The 15,448-nt window shown below is 45.4% G+C and overlaps 1 protein-coding gene across 1 annotated transcript in view; it reads right to left on the bottom strand.

The window, feature by feature from the left end:
* Nucleotides 1–1,640: 1,640 nt before the first annotated feature.
* Nucleotides 1,641–15,448, bottom strand: part of LOC145406804 (uncharacterized) — a 101,537-nt gene continuing 87,729 nt past the window's right edge. The window contains exons 6-8 of the mRNA XM_080277901.1: nucleotides 7,811–7,944; nucleotides 3,127–3,358; nucleotides 1,641–1,678 (exon numbers count right to left, since the gene is read on the bottom strand). Coding sequence (XP_080134027.1) covers nucleotides 1,641–1,678; nucleotides 3,127–3,358; nucleotides 7,811–7,944 — 404 coding nt within the window. The remainder of the gene's footprint in view (nucleotides 1,679–3,126; nucleotides 3,359–7,810; nucleotides 7,945–15,448) is intronic.

Genomic DNA, 15,448 nt, shown 5'->3' with positions numbered 1-15,448 from the left:
AAAGCCCCTCTCTCAAAAGTTATAGGGAGGTTAATGGCGTGTGAGAGCTTCCGATATTCCTAAATTCAACAACCTCAATTTCTCCTCCTGTTTTTCCACTCAGAGAATCGAAACCTTTACCAGAAGTTCGTTTGGTAAATAATTAAGTTCGGCTGAAGTTTTCGCCGCCGTGCACAGGGTTGGTTTAAGCACAAATTTCCCGCCATTTCCGACACGGGTTCGACGTTTTCTTTGTCCTTATTTCTTTAATTCAGATTTTCTTGGTAATTTCCTGGCTGTAATTTTTGATTAGGACAATTTATTTTTCACTCAGAAACAGTTTGATTTTTGGTTTGCTTGTATCGGTCAAATTTCAAAAGCCATTATGGTATACGTATATGCACTGCTAAAGAGCTGCAGTTTCCCTTTTATTGACAATCTTGCCTCTGATTCCACAGTTTTCAAAAACTCATTACTCGACTATCAAAACCTTGAGAAAAAGCGCCAAAGCAGGTTAAGTCCATCCACAAGAGATCATTTGCGGGAGGGAGCGACGTTCATCTGTCATCGGGTTCTTTTCCGTTTCATCATCACGTTTTCAAAGATTGTATATTTTCTAGGTAACGTGCTTTCCTTGTGCATCATTTTTCTCTTTTTCCATTACCTTCTTACTGTGTTCGCGTTTTCATTTATTTATTAATTTATTTTCGAACGTATCTCGATGGTACAGTAAGGAGCAAAAGTTCGCCCGCTATTCCACTGTGCCTACTTCACTTTCAAGGTATATCCGTCGCTTACCTTCCCTGACACATCATATCAAGAAGAAATAGACCACTGCTCCAAGATCAGGAATATTAGCCAGCAGAAGAAAATCAAAAGTAGAGAAGGCGAGATGTTAGGCGAACTTTTGACTGCGATTGTACAGCGATATCCTAAACACTCGTACACAGCTTCATCATGCACACCTTCCCTAATTATTTGTCTTTTCTTTAATATATTGTGGCTTTTGGATCAATTTTGGAAAGATTATAACATATTCCAAACACGTGGAGGGTCACAAGTAGTCATTTCAGAGCAATGGTTTTTTTTTTTTTTTTTTTTTTTTTTTTTTTTTTCAGCCAAAGAAATCGCAAAATTCTAATACTTTTTTCAGCCCTTTTCAAACACTTTTTACATATTTTTGGTTTTAGATTTTAATATATTTTTCTCGTTTTTTTTGCTTTTACAGAAGGTTTACAATGGCCATGTTCAGTTCTCGTTTCCTTCATCTGTAAGTTCAAATGTCATGAAGTCGGCATGAAGTCCTTTTTGTCACCGTTTCAGCCTTTTTTTCTTCTGACTTCAGATGTCCATGACTGAATTTGAATCCTCTGATATGAGTTTCGATCACTCTTAGAGATTCACATATATTTAAGTCTGGTTTTGAATTCTTCGTTGTCTTTGTTTCTTTCTTTTTTTTCAGTCACATGTTTGGATTCCTTTCTTGTGTTTAGGCCACTCTTGTCAGTTCACTCGTACCGGAATTCTTCGTTACTACCATTTCCTTTCGTCACATGGGACTGAATTCATTATTATGGCATTTTCAACAATTCTTATTGGTCCACATGTAAAAGTTTGGTTCTAAATCCATTCTTTTCACTGACAAACCCATTTTCAGAAGTTCATATGGGTTTGAATCCTTCGTCAAGATCATTTGAGCCTGCGTAGAGGATCACAAGAGTCTGAATTCTCCGTTATGGCATTCAGTCCCTCTTCCAGGGTCTCACACACACAGAGATTTGGGGGTAGATCCTCTGTTTAAAACTGGGTTGTTCTTTCCAGGCTACATTTTCACATGGGTTTGTATCCTTCACTGTGGTATGGTAGATTCAGTATATTTAATAGGATCATAAGCAATCAAGAAGACAGTATGTTATATTTACCTTCTCACATGACTGAATCCTTCGCTAAGGGCATTCAAGTCAGTTTATGGATTCGCAAGTGTTTGAATTCTTTATAATGACAGATTCACACACACTTGGTATCTGAGTCTTTTATAATGATCGTTTAAAGCCATTTATACAAGTGAAGATAAGTCTAAGTCTTTTGTTATGAGATTCAGTCATTCGTATAAAGGTTCACACATTGATATTTAGGCCTGAATCCACTGTTATGACCGTTTAAGTCATTCTTATAGGCCCACTGTGTTCAGATCCTTCGTTGAGATAATTTCAGCCAATTTATAAGTTGACGGAGGTTTGAATCCTGTTTAAATCCTCTGTTATGGTAGATTCAGTTAATCTTACAAATTCAGACACATATGTGGAGCTGAATCCTCTCCGTTAGAACCGTTTTAGTCGTTTTTACAAGTTGACACGAGTTCAAATCCTCCATTCTGTCAGTCTCAAGGCTTGAATCCTTCGCTATGAGAGATTTCGTCGTTTATACAGGCTCACACAAAGATATATGGGGTTGAATCTTCCGTTATATATTTTTCACAGGGTCACACGGGTTTGAATCCTTCGCCAGGGCAGTTTGGGGTTTGGGTGTGATTGTGGTGTCTAGATTTCCTTCGATGACTCAACACGGCAGCATCACACCGCCGCTTGTGCTTCATCGCGCCATCCCAGGACCCCGCAGGAGGATCAGAAGGGGTAGTAGGAGGGATAGGAGGCCGGGGGAGAGCCAGCTGGTCGAGTTAACTGTTGCAAAATATACAAAAAAGGCTGATTAGAGCGCCATGTTACTTTACAAGCCCGCTTCCCTACTCCTTTCCGTCCATCTATCCCATTCTGTCCCATCCAATATTCTACATACGTCCTCATATCCCCCTACACTATCCCATTTCCATGCCAGTCCCATCCTATTCCCAGTCCATCTCGTTCCCATCCCATCCCTATTCCCTTTCTACCCTATTTCTATGTCCCCCATTAGATTACATACCTATTAATTTTTAGTCACCAAATGCAATGAAGAAATATATACACCTTGCTCTACAGGTACAGTCGGTATCAAAAGTAATGTTGTCTCTAGTGCTTCTCTCTTTCACGGATTTTTGAGAGAGAGAGAGAGAGAGAGAGAGAAAGAGAGAGAGGACTTTTGACACCAACTGTACCATGATAACACCGGTCCTCTGCAGGTATCACGTAATTAAACACCTGTGCTCACCTCTGACGTGTGCCGCCCGCTGCTCCAAGACGATGGGGTCCTTGCCCTCCACCTGCGAAAAGTCCTGATTGCTGCGGGTGTAGAAGGCGGCGACGGTGGCGGTGCAGCGCAGGTGGATCACGCCCCGGGAGAAGTGGTGGTCCTTCAGGGGGAGACGCAGGCCCAGGGTAGACGTCTCCAGCTCGTCGTCGTGCTGAACGGGTGCGTAGGCGAAGGTGAAGCGACGTGGCACCTGCAGGAGAGGGTATGTCAGGTTAGGTCGCCAGGTATTGGTTAGAGATGTTAGGTCAGAGGATTAGGTTAGGTTAGATTGAGAGAGAGAGAGAGAGAGAGAGAGAGGCAGTGGTGGTGAGGGACGGGGCAGGTTTCAACAATTAGTGGAGTGATTAACTTTTGTGTCCGTGAGACACAAACATGATTGTTTACTCCCTCTTTCCCTCCCTCCCTCCCTCCTTCCTCCTCTCTCTCTCTCTCTCTCTCTCTCTCTTAGCATCTTAACTCCCTGTTCCTCCCTTCTTTCTCCTTCTCTCATTACTGCTTTCATCTTCATTCTCCTATCACCCCCTCTCTTCTACACTCCCTCCCTCCCTCTCTGTCTTTCACTCCCTTCTTCTCTCCTTTTGTCTTTCTCTTTCTCCCTCCTTCCCCCTCTCTCTCTCTCCGCCTTTCACTCCCTCCTTCCCTCTCTTTGTCTCTCCCTTTCTCCCTCCCTCCCTCCCTCTCTCCGAGTCTCCCTTCCTCCCTCGGTCCCTCCTTGTTAAACGTCTTGTCTTCCTCTGTTCTCTCCCCTCCTCCCCTCTACTCTCTCTCTCTCACACACACACACACACACATACACTCACCCCCTCCCCACACACACACACACTCACCCCCCACACACACACACCAAACGAATTAAAACGGGCACGTGTCTTAGCTTTCCTTGAAGGCGTTGTGTCTGTTAATCCAAGGCGTCAATAAGAGCCAGCCTTTTCCTCTACACCCATCGCTTGTCTTCTCGCCTAATCATGTTTTTTTTTATTTTCGTCATTGCTTTCTGGTGTTTTAGTATCTTGGATGTGTGTTTGCTTCGGTCAGGTGTTTTTTTTCTCTCTCCATAAGCTATCTGTCTGTCTGTCTGTCTATGTGTCCAGCTCGCTATCGATTCGTCTCTCCCCGTTTGTCTATCTATCTGTCTACCTACTTCCCAATCTCTCTCTCTCTCTCTTTCTGTCGATTTGTCTCTCTCCGTTTGTCTACTTATCTATCTGTACCTACTTCCCAATTTCTCTCTCTCTCTCTCTCTCTCTCTCTCTAACTATCCATCTCCCTCTCTCTCTCAAAGCCTATATCTGATTAGCAGTCTATCTGTCTATCTATCTATCCATCCTCCTCCTGTATCCCGGGCTGTGTGTCTGTCCGTCTGTCCGCCTATCTATCTGTCTGACAATCTATCTATCTATGTATTTATCCGCCACTAGAGGCTAAATACCAGAATCCACCCCCCTGCTAACACCATCAACACCAGTCCTGAATGACACAGCCCCTATCCGTGTCTCCAGTATGGTCGGTGGGCCTTAGCGTCGAAGTGGTGACATGCGAGGGTGTGTACGGCCCCAAGGAGGACTACCGGGACTCAGGGAAGGGACTCCACGCCGGCCTCCCTCATGTACTCAGCCTCACTTCTATATATAATTGATTGGGGCGCCCTTTATACCTCATTAGGAGGGCGGAGGGAGGGAGGGAGGGAGGGAGGAAAGCTGGGAGGGAGGGAGGGAAGGAAGAAGGCTAGGAGGGAGGGAGGGAAGGAAGAAGGCTAGGAGGGAGGGAAGGAGGAAGACTAGGAGGGAGGGAGGGAGGGAGGGAAGGAGGAAGGCTAGGAGGGAGGGAAGGAGGAAGACTAGGAGGGAGGGAGGGAAGGAGGAAGGCTAGAAGGGAGGGAGGGAGGGAGGGAAGGAAGAAAGGAGGGAGGGAATGGAAGGGTGGAACCTACGAGGGAAGAAGAAAAAGAAGAGGATGAAGAAGAAGAAGAAGAAGAACAGAGAGAGAGAGAGAGAGAGTAACTGCTGGGGAATGAGAGTGGGTATGTGAGAAAGTAAGCGAGTGAGTGTGCAAGTGACTGTGCTATGTAACCAAACCAATAAATTAAATAACAGAGTGAACAGTGACAGCAATACTCTTTTCCTTCCTTCCTTCCCTCCTTCATTCATATCTTCCTTCCATCTCTCCTTCAGTTCTTCCTCCCATCCCTCCATTCTTCTTCCTTATCCTCCTTCTTTCCTTCCTTCATTCATTCACTCCTTTCTTCCTTCATTTTTCTCCTTCCTTCCTTCCTTCTCCTGTCTATGCTGTTCATTCCTTCCTTCTATTTCCTTCTTTCATTCTATATTCTTCCCCCCCCCTCTCTCTCTCTCTCTCTCAAATACTTCCCTTGTCCCCTCCCTCTTCTCTCTCTCTCTCTCTCTCTCTCTCTCTCTCTCTCTCTCTCTCTCTCTCTCTCTCTCTCTCTCTCTCACCGCCCCAGGTCCCCACTGAGAAAATAATCTAATTAGTATTCGTCTTAATTATTAAAGGAAAAAAAGAGTTTGTTTCTCCAAGCGATTATTGGCCGGAAATAACAGAAATTACTCTCTCTCTCTCTCTCCCTCCCTCTCTCTCTCTCTCTCTCTCTCAATTACTACCTTCCTTTCTCTCACTTTCTTTCTGTTTTCCTCCTACCTCATTCTCCTTTTCTTGTTCTCTCTCTCACTCTCTCTCTCTCTCTCTCTCTCTCTCTCTCTCTCTCTCTCTCTCCCTCTCAAGTACTCCCCTCCTTTCTCTCACTTTCTTCCTATTTCCCTCTCACCTCCTTCTCCTCTATTCTTCTTGTACTCTCTCTCTCTCTCTCTCCCTCTCTCTCTCTCTCTTTATCGCATTAGCTGGTTCAAAATAAAAACAGAAGGAATCACATTAAGAGATCAAAGTGCACGCGCGTGTGGATGTCGTGTGTGTGTGTGTGTGTGTGTGTGTGTGTGTGTGTGTGTGTGTGTGTGTGTGTGTGTGTGTGTGTGTGAGAGAGAGAGAGAGAAAAAAAGCCTACTAAGTTTGAGGCTATTTCTCCTGATGTCGATATTCTCTCTCTCTCTCTCTCTCTCTCTCTCTCTCTCTCTCTCTCTCCAACCACAATTACCACCACTACCACTACTACCAGCACCACAACCACCATCCCAAACACAACTATAACCACCACAACTCCTACCACAATCACCAATACTACCACCACACCCAAAACCATCACTACCACAACTACCACCGCCACTACCACAAAGACCACCCCCACCATCACCACCACAACTACAACTACTACCACAATTACCACAACTACCACCACACTGATATATTAGAGGTGTCGGTAGGGATGGCAGTTGTGAGAAAGGTAACATGTGCTCTCTCTCTCTCTCTCTCTCTCTCTCTCTCTCTCTCATTATTCCTCCACTGTAATTTTTTCATATCCTCATTTACCATTCGCGTTCAGTTCTGTTTGTCTGTCTGTCTATCTATCTATCTATCTATCTTCAGTCATTTCTCACTTTCTTTAATTCTGTTTCTCTCAACTCTCTTTCTCTCTCACTTCCTCTTCATTTACCCGATCTTACTCCTCTCTCTCTCTCTCTCTCTCTCTCTCTCTCTCTCTCTCTCTCCAAACAAATTCTCCCCCCCTCTCTCACTCTCTCTAATCCCCTTCCATTTCTTTCTCCCCTCCGGCTCTCTTCCTTCTTCTTAATTATCCAGGCCCCTCTCAGATATTCTCTCTCTCTCTCTCTCTCTCTCTCTCTCTCTCTTGGCAGGGTGTGAGCGACCTGCCGAGCAAAGTCCTCAAGTTTCATTTATTATCACCCCTTTCACCACATATCACCTACGTTTCCCTAATTGTTTCACCTGCATCACATAAATTCCCCCTGTGTCACATGTTTTCGTCCCTGTTTCGCTTAGTTTCGCCTGTTTCGCCGAACGTAATCTACAATTCCTCTGATTCACTCTAAGTTTCATCTGTTTTCGCTCACGTTTCACAGTCTCGACAGTTTCAAATACTTGCATCCGATTTTCAAATAGTTTCATCCGATTTTCAAATAGTTTCACCCGATTTTTAAATAGTTTCACCCGATTTTTAAATAGTTTCACCCGATTTTCAAATAGTTTCACCCGATTTTCAAATAGTTTCACCCGATTTTCAAGTAGTTTCACCCGATTTTCAAATAGTTTCACCCGATTTTCAAGTAGTTTCATCCGATTTTCAAATAGTTTCACCCGATTTTCAAATAGTTTCACCCGATTTTCAAGTAGTTTCATCCGATTTTCAAGTAGTTTCATCCGATTTTCAAGTAGTTTCACCCGATTTTCAAATAGTTTCACCCGATTTTCAAGTAGTTTCACCCGATTTTCAAATAGTTTCATCTGTATTTCACCTAGTTTAATCTAAAAATGTCCGACTTGCATTATAATTTCACTCACTTTCATCCAAGTTTCACTCACTTTCATCCACGTGCTACCTAGATTCATCCAAGATTCACCCGTTTCAGTTTTGTTCGAGTTTCAAAAAGTTTCACCCAATTTCATTTAAGTTTCACCAATTATCATACAAGTTCCACCCGTTTAAAAAAAAAGTTTCACCAAGTTCCAAAAAGTTTCACCCAGTTTCATCCAAAGTTTCGCCTGTCTGACTCACCTTGTTGTCATTAAGGTACCAGGTGAGCGTGGCGGCAGGGTGGGAGCGACCGGCCGTGCAGTTGGCGCGTAGTGTGTCGCCGCTCACGTACTTCTTGCGGACGCCCGTAATGCGAGGCGGGGTGGTGGGCAGTTCTGTGAGAGAGAGAGAGAGAGAGAGAGAGAGAGAGAGAGAGAGAGAGAGAGAGAGAGAGCAGAAAAGATTAAGAAAAATGACGAGGGAGGGAGGGAGGGTACGTGAGAGAGAGAGAGAGAGAGAGAGAGAGAGAGAGAGAGAGAGAGAGAGAGAGAGCAGAAAAGATTAAGAAAAATGACGAGGGAGGGAGGGAGGGTACGTGAGAGAGAGAGAGAGAAAGAGAGACAGAGAGAGAGAGAGAGAGAGATTATTCACACAGTTTTCTCACATATACATGAAAATTAAGTTCCTTAAAAAACACATCTTCCTTCTTTTATCTAAACCCTTAAGTCCCTAACACCTTTTCCTAAGCGATTTATCTTGCTTATTACACCTTACTGTCCAATTGCCACATAAATCCTTCAAAAATCGCCATACTCTGCATAACAAACGTGCCAAAGGATATTAACCAAGCATATCCGAAAAAATAAATCGCTAAGGAAGTGGTGTTAGGGAGCCTCCTTACCCGACAAGAATATTACTCAGCCAAATTAGGGATAATATTAGAAAATACGGGAGAGAGAGAGAGAGAAAGAGAGAGAGAGAGAGAGAGAGAGAGAGAGAGAGAGATTAGTTAAGTTCTTTTTACCCTCCACCTGACAGTCAGAGGAGGGTGCTGTTATCACTGGGGTCAATAGGTGTCCGTCCGTAGAGTTGGGCGGCAGGACGGCTGGCCGGGAGTAGAGATTTCGTTTCCGTGCCAGAGCTCAGAAAGTATACACTACAGAGTCATGAAATTTCACGTAGTTATGTGTCTTAAAGTGAACTGGTGCCTTTTGATTGGTAGAATGCTGTCTTAAGTAGTATTTCTTTTTTTTTTAATTATGAAAAAGTAGGAAAAAAGTCAGAGATTTCAATGCAACATGCGCAAGGAATCTGAAGGGTCCAGGTTATGTGTCCCCAAGACGTTCTCCTTACGTCCACCTTTAATAGAAAAGATGAGGGGTGAGGGCCGTCTTGAGCTTGGTTTGGTGTGCAGGGAGGTTGGGGGGTATGTGCTTGGTTAGATGGAGGGTTGCAACTGTTTTAAATATTATTCCAAGACACAATCAATGAAAATGGAAATTGGGAGAAATAGGGTACACTTAGCTATATATTTTAGAAACCTGTGTGGGTAGGACGGAAGGTGTGGGATATTTTTACCTGCAAATCAATTCTGGCTGAGAGAGAGAGAGAGAGAGAGAGAGAGAGAGAGAGAGAGAGAGAGAGAGAGAGAGAGACTGACGTGGCTGTGATTTACCTCCCTAATCTGCTTATAGCGCTTACCGGGGGAGGGAGGGAGGGAGGGAGGCAGGGAGAGAAGGAGGGAGGAGGAGAGGGAGGAAAGGAGGGAGGGAGAGAACGAAGATGGAAGAGGGCTAGAAGGGGTTAGGCATGGAGAGAGAGAGAGAGAGAGAGAGAGAGAGAGAGAGAGAGAGAGAGAGAGAGAGAGAGAGAGAGAGAGAGAGAGAGGGAGAAATGAAGTGAGGATGGGAGTGAGGAGGGAAGGAGAGAAAGGAGGAATGGAGAGATAGTGAGGAAGGAGGGAAGGAATAAGAGAGAGATGGAGGAGGATGAGAGGGAAGAAGGAGGGAGAAGAGAAGACGAAGGAAGAGGAAGACGTGTGTGTGTGTGTGTGTGTGTGTGTGTGTGAGAGAGAGAGAGAGAGAGAGAGAGAGAGAGAGAGAGAGAGAGAGAGAGAGAGAGAAGGGGGGAGGGGATATGGGCACGTGTTCTACTTGATTACCTCTGTTTACCTCATCAGCTGATCCGGGGGGGGGGGAAGGGGGAGGGGGAGGACTGGTTAAGAAGGAGGGGAAGATCGAGAAACCGGGAGAGGAAAGGAAGGAAGGAGGGAAAGGAAGATGAGGGTAGAGAGGGAAGACCAAGAAGAAAGAAGGAAATTTAGAGAGAGAGAGAGAGAGAGAGAGAGAGAGAGAGAGAGAGAGAGAGAGAATTACCAGGGAGAAGCAAAAATATAAAACAAGAAAAAAAAAGAAAGAAAAGGAACACAGCGACAGCATAAACAAACACGAAAAACAGCAACAATGATGAAAAAATCCAAACAGAACGAAAGGCAAAGAAAACGAAACGCAAGAACAGAAAACGGGAGCCACGTGGCCGCCGTTCCAATGTTTACAAATATCAGCTGATTGGCGAGGCGAGCGAAGGGGAGGCACGTGATCGATAAAGACGGAACACATCGCTCCGGGGTTAACTCTCACGGGCTCCTATGACTCACTCTCAGCTAAAATGGTCTGGTGTTTGCTGGAATAGTGGAGAAACAACTTATGCCTAACACTCTGACCGGCAAGGCACTAACTCGGGTTCTCTCTGTTGCGAGTAGAATGTGCTAACCAACGTGCCACTACCTGTTTCCTTCAACCATCCCACTACATCTCTTTCTTTCATCCTTCTCCCTCCGTGTCTTTCCTCCATCTCTCTCTCTCTCTCTCTCCAATCCACCCTAATCTAAACCACTTCTCTCCCCCTCCCTTCCTTTTACCTTTCCTCAGTCCTACCCTAACCTAAAGTTCTGTACCCATTCTCTCTCCTTCCTTCCCCTTTCCCACCCTTACCCAAGCCTTCTTCCCCTCCCACCTACACCCTCCCTTTTCCTACCCCTTCCCGTATCCTAACCCTTTCCTTTCCCATCTCTTCCCTTTGGCTCCCTCCCACCTTACCTAACCCCTCTTTTTCCCTCTCCCTCCCCAACGTAACCCTCTCCTATCCCCTTTTTCCTTTCTTCCCTCCCACCCTAATCTCAGCCCTCCCTTTCCTCTCTCCCGCCTTACCTAAACCCTTCCTTTTCCCTCCCTTCCCCTTTCTCCCCTCCCACCGCAACCTAAACCCTTCCCCACCCCTTCCCCCACCGCCTGTCAGTCATGCGTGGGGCGGGTGGGAGAGCGGCAGATGCGAGGCAGGATCTTTTAGACCTGCCTGTTGGGGGGAGGGGCAGGTTACACACTGACTGCTGGTTTAGAGATTTACTTACATAGGTCAAGATACCCTTTAAAGCTGAGACACGCCCTTCTTAGTTTTTATTACCTCCGCTAAGGATGTCGGACGCAGGTTATGTATTCACCAGGGTCTGTTTGTTTATTTGTGCGAAAGATAGGTCAAAAAGTTGTTATGGGATTTCAATGATATCTGGTGGACAAGTGGGCGGTGGGTCAAGGAAGAGTTGATTAGACTTTGATGTGGATCCGGATACAGGAAAACACAATAATAATAACTTTTAATGGCGCTGGTGTAGGTATGTGCTTCTGAATGTGAAACAGGGCAGGATAAGACCGTAGAATTTACTGACCCTGTAATTACCCTCATCTCTGGTGATTATAAATTCGGTCAACTGGTGTATAACCTGCCGGATATTATTGACGAGAGAGAGAGAGAGTCTAGAGAGAGAGACAGAGAGAGAGAGAGAGAGATGATAAGTTGCTGTCTTAATTTACCTTTCTGATATAACAGCCTCTCTCTCTTTCTTTCTTTCTCTCTCTCTCTCTCTCTCTCCTTCCACACACATCACTCCTAAAGACTTCCCTTCGCGATTAGTACCGTGCTTGGCCAGCATGGGAAGGCATTACCTCCAACTGTCACTCTCCCTCCGATTGGGCCAGTGCTGTCAGATTATACTATTTAGGTAAGGAAGAGAATGAGTGTGAGAGTGAGAGAGTGGGGAGCGAGGGTATGTGTGAGAAAGAGAGCAGATGTGAGTTAGAGCGAGTAAGGCACTGCTGGTACATGATGGAGAGAGAGAGAGAGAGAGAGAGAGAGAGAGAGAGAGAATCACCTCCGAAAGTTAAGCAACTCTTCCCAATGTTCATAAGAAATCTTGACCTCTCTCTCTCTCTCTCTCTCTCTAAAACAATTGAGAGGGAACCAAAGTTGTGAATGAGAGCAATTTCTGGATCTTTTATGGAGAGAGAGAGAGAGAGAGAGAGAGAGAGAGAGAGAGAGAGAGAGAGAGAGAGAATTTACACTGATAGACAGATAGATAGATACTGACCATACATGTCTTATCAAATATCTATCTATCTATCTATCCATCCATCCATCCATCTATTGAGTCTTGCATCTATCGGTCTATCTATCCATCCATCAAGCAGCTTAATGATGCAAACAGCCTTGTCACTCCTACGATATGGTAAGGATGGGGAGAGTATAGCTTCATTTTCTTCTCTGATTCATGTCCCGAGAAAGATTAAAAGATGATGATGATGATGATGATGATGATGATGATGATGATGGTGATGATGAATTAGAAGTTAGTATATCCTCTCTCTCTCTCTCTCTCTCTCTCTCTCTCTCTCTCTCTCTCTCTCTCTCTCTCTCTCTCTCAGTTTTTCCACCTCTCAAACTTAGTCACTCTTTCACGCTTTCTTTCCTGACTATCTCTCCCTCTCACTTTCTCACACTCAATTTACCTCTCTCTCTCTCTCTCTCATATTCCCTCCTTCTCTCTAATCGCTGACTCTAATTCCCTCCTACAGACTGCCTCCCATTCTCTCTAAATCCCTAATCTCCTCTCTCTCTCTCTCTCTCTCTCTCACCTACCACCTATATTGTATATCTATCTATCTGCGTCTGTCAGTCTGTTTATTCATCTCTCTCTCTCTCTCTCTCTCTCTCTCTCTCTCTCTCTCTCTCTCTCTCTCTCTCTCTCTCTCTCTCAAGGTGTAGCAGCAGTAATGAAGTGTGGATCCTGTCGACACCTTTGATCCTTACACTGATTTAATTAGTTTAGCACCTGACAGTAAAGGTGGGAGGGAGGGAGGGAGGGGAGGGGAGAGGAAGGAGGGAGGGAATGGGGAGGAAGGAAAGATCAGGAGGTATGATGGGTAGGGTAGAAGGGAGGGAGAGAGGGAGGGGAGGGGAAGGAGGGAGGGAAGGGGGAGGGATAAGGAAGGAAGGGTGGAGGGAGTGAAGGTGAGGGATAAGGGAGGGAGGGGAGAGAGAGAGGAAGGATAAGGTAGAGGGGAGAGAAATGATACAGGAAGGGGAGGGGGAGAGGAAACGGGGAGGGAATGGGGAGAAAGGAAAGATCAGGAAGTATAATGGGTAGGGTAGGAGGGAGACAGAGGGAGAGAGTGGGGAGGAAGGGAGGATAAGGAGGGGGAGATGAGAAGTTGGAGGGAGGGGGAAGAGGAAGGAGGGAGGGGAGGTAAGACAGAGGAGGGGAGGGGAGTATGGAAGGGAAGGAAAGAGAGAGAGTGAGGGGAGGGGGCAAGAGAAGTAGTAGTAGTAGTAGTAGTAGTAGTAGTAGTAATAGTAGTAGTAGTAATTGAGATGGAGAGAAGAATGGGGCACAGATGAAGGAGAGAAGAATGGGATGGAAGAAGGAAGGAAAGAGGAGAGAAGATGTGGGAAGGAAGGAGTGAGAGGGGGAGGGATGGAAGGAGAAAGAGAGGAGATGAGGAAGGAAGGGAAGGAGGATGGAAGGAGAGGGGAGGAGAGGGAACATGGAAGAGGGATAGAATGGAATGGGAGGAATGAAGGAACAGTGGGGAGGGGGAAGGAAGGCTGGGATGGGGAGAGAGGAGAGGGGAGAAGATAAGTAAGGGAAGAATAGGTGGAAGGTAAGACAGAGAAGGAATGGGGAGGGGGAAGGAGGGATGGAGTGAAGGAGGGGAGAGAGGGGGGAGGGGGAGAGAAGGAAGAAGGGATGGAACGAGGAAGGAGAGTGAGAGAGACGGAAGGAAGGAAGGAAGGAAGGGAGGGAGAGGTGTTGGTAAAGATCCTGTGGTAGTTGTGGTGGTTGTGGTAGAGGTAGACTGAAGCCATTAGTTGAGAGTCAAGAGCAAGAGCAATAAGTCCCAGCCAAGAATGTGTTGGCCATACGTTTGTGGTGGTAGGTGTGGTGGTGGTGGTCGTTGTGGTAGCTGTGGTGGTGGTGGTGGTAGTCGCAGTGATAGCAGTGGGCATTATGACAGAAGTAGTGGTAGTGGTAGTTGTGGTAATAGTGATAGTCATGCTAGCTCTGGTAACGTGGCAGTAGTGGTGGTGGTGGTGGTGGTGGTGGTGGTGGTGGTGGTGGTGGTGGTAGTAGTAGTAGTAGTAGTAGTAGTAGTGGTGATGGTGATGGTGGTGGTAGTAGTAGTAGCTGTAGTAGTAGTAGTGGTGGGGGAGGTGGTGGTGAGGGTGGGGGTGGTAATAATAATAATAATAATAATAATAATAACAACAACAACTACTACTACTACTACTACTACCAATAATAATAATAATAATAACAATAACAATAACAATAATACAACTACTACCATAACAACAAATAATAATAATAATAATTGCAGTAGTAGTAGTAGTAGTAGTAGTATCACACCACCACCACCACACACACCTCTTCTGTTTACATTCACACTCATCACTTCGACAAACCTACACATTCGGCTCAGGGGAGAATTTTAACCCATCTCTCGCAGAAATTATTTTATATCGAAAAAATAATAATAATAATAATAATTTGGTTTGGGAGGAAGGGGAGAAAAAATATGGAGAAATTCTTGCGGTTTCTGATATAATATTTTGGTTATAACTGTGTTTGGTGACGAGAGAGAGAGAGAGAGAGAGAGAGAGAGAGAGAGAGAGAGAGAGAGAAATGGAAAGGAGGAAGACGAAAGGAGAAAAGTTGTTTAAATAAAAGGAAAAAAGGGAGAAGGAAGGAGAGAAGAGAAGAGACAGGAGACGAAGAGGAAAAGAAGAGAAGAAAGAAGAGGGAACATGTGAAGTGAAAGGACTGGAGAAGAATAAGAAGAGAGGAGGAAGGGAAGGGAAGGGAAGGGAAGGGAAGGGAGGGAAGGGAGGCGAAAAGAAGAGAGAAGAGGAAGGAAGGAAGAGAAGAGGAGAGGAGTGTGTGTGTGTGTGTGTGTGTGTGTGTGTGTGTGTGTGTGTGTGTGTGTGTGTGTGTGTGTGTGTGTGTGTGTGTGGAGAAGAGAAGAGAGGAGAGAGGAGGAAAAGATGGAGAGGACGGAAAAGGAAAAAAAGAAAGAATGAGGAGCAGGGAGAGGAGAAGGAGAGAGAGAGAGAGAGAGAGAGAGAGAGAGAGAGAGAGAGAGAAAGAGAGTAAAATGAAGAGAAGACAAGGGGAGGAGAGGAGAAGAGGGGAGGTGTAGAGGAGTGCTGAGGAGAGAAATGGAGAGAAGAGAGGAGAGGAGAGAGAGAAGAGAAGGGTAGTGTAGTGTGTGGGCTCATTACCAGTGTGTGGAGGTAAGGAGATCTCCACCCCTCCCTCCATTAGCTCTACCCCCAGGCCTCTCTCTCTCTCTCTCTCTCTCTCTCTCTCTCTCTCTCTCACTTCATATTTTTCGTTTCTGATATTCTCTTCTCTACCTTCTCCATGTTCCTCTCTCTCTCTCTCTCTCTCTCTCTCTCTCTCTCTCTCTCTCTCTCTCTCTCTCTAAGGAAGTGGTAGCGGTAATTGTGGTAGTTGTTGTGGTAGTAGTGGTCACTGTGGTAGTTATCATTGGTGTGGTAATTGCTGTA

The sequence above is a fragment of the Coenobita brevimanus genome, chromosome 71 (genome assembly GCF_032717465.1).
Source record: "Coenobita brevimanus isolate Jiangsu-jjx chromosome 71, ASM3271746v2, whole genome shotgun sequence".
In the NCBI taxonomy this organism is placed as follows: domain Eukaryota; kingdom Metazoa; phylum Arthropoda; class Malacostraca; order Decapoda; family Coenobitidae; genus Coenobita; species Coenobita brevimanus.
The sequence above is the reverse complement of the archived record's forward strand: the minus strand, read 5'-3'. Positions and strand labels throughout refer to the sequence as shown.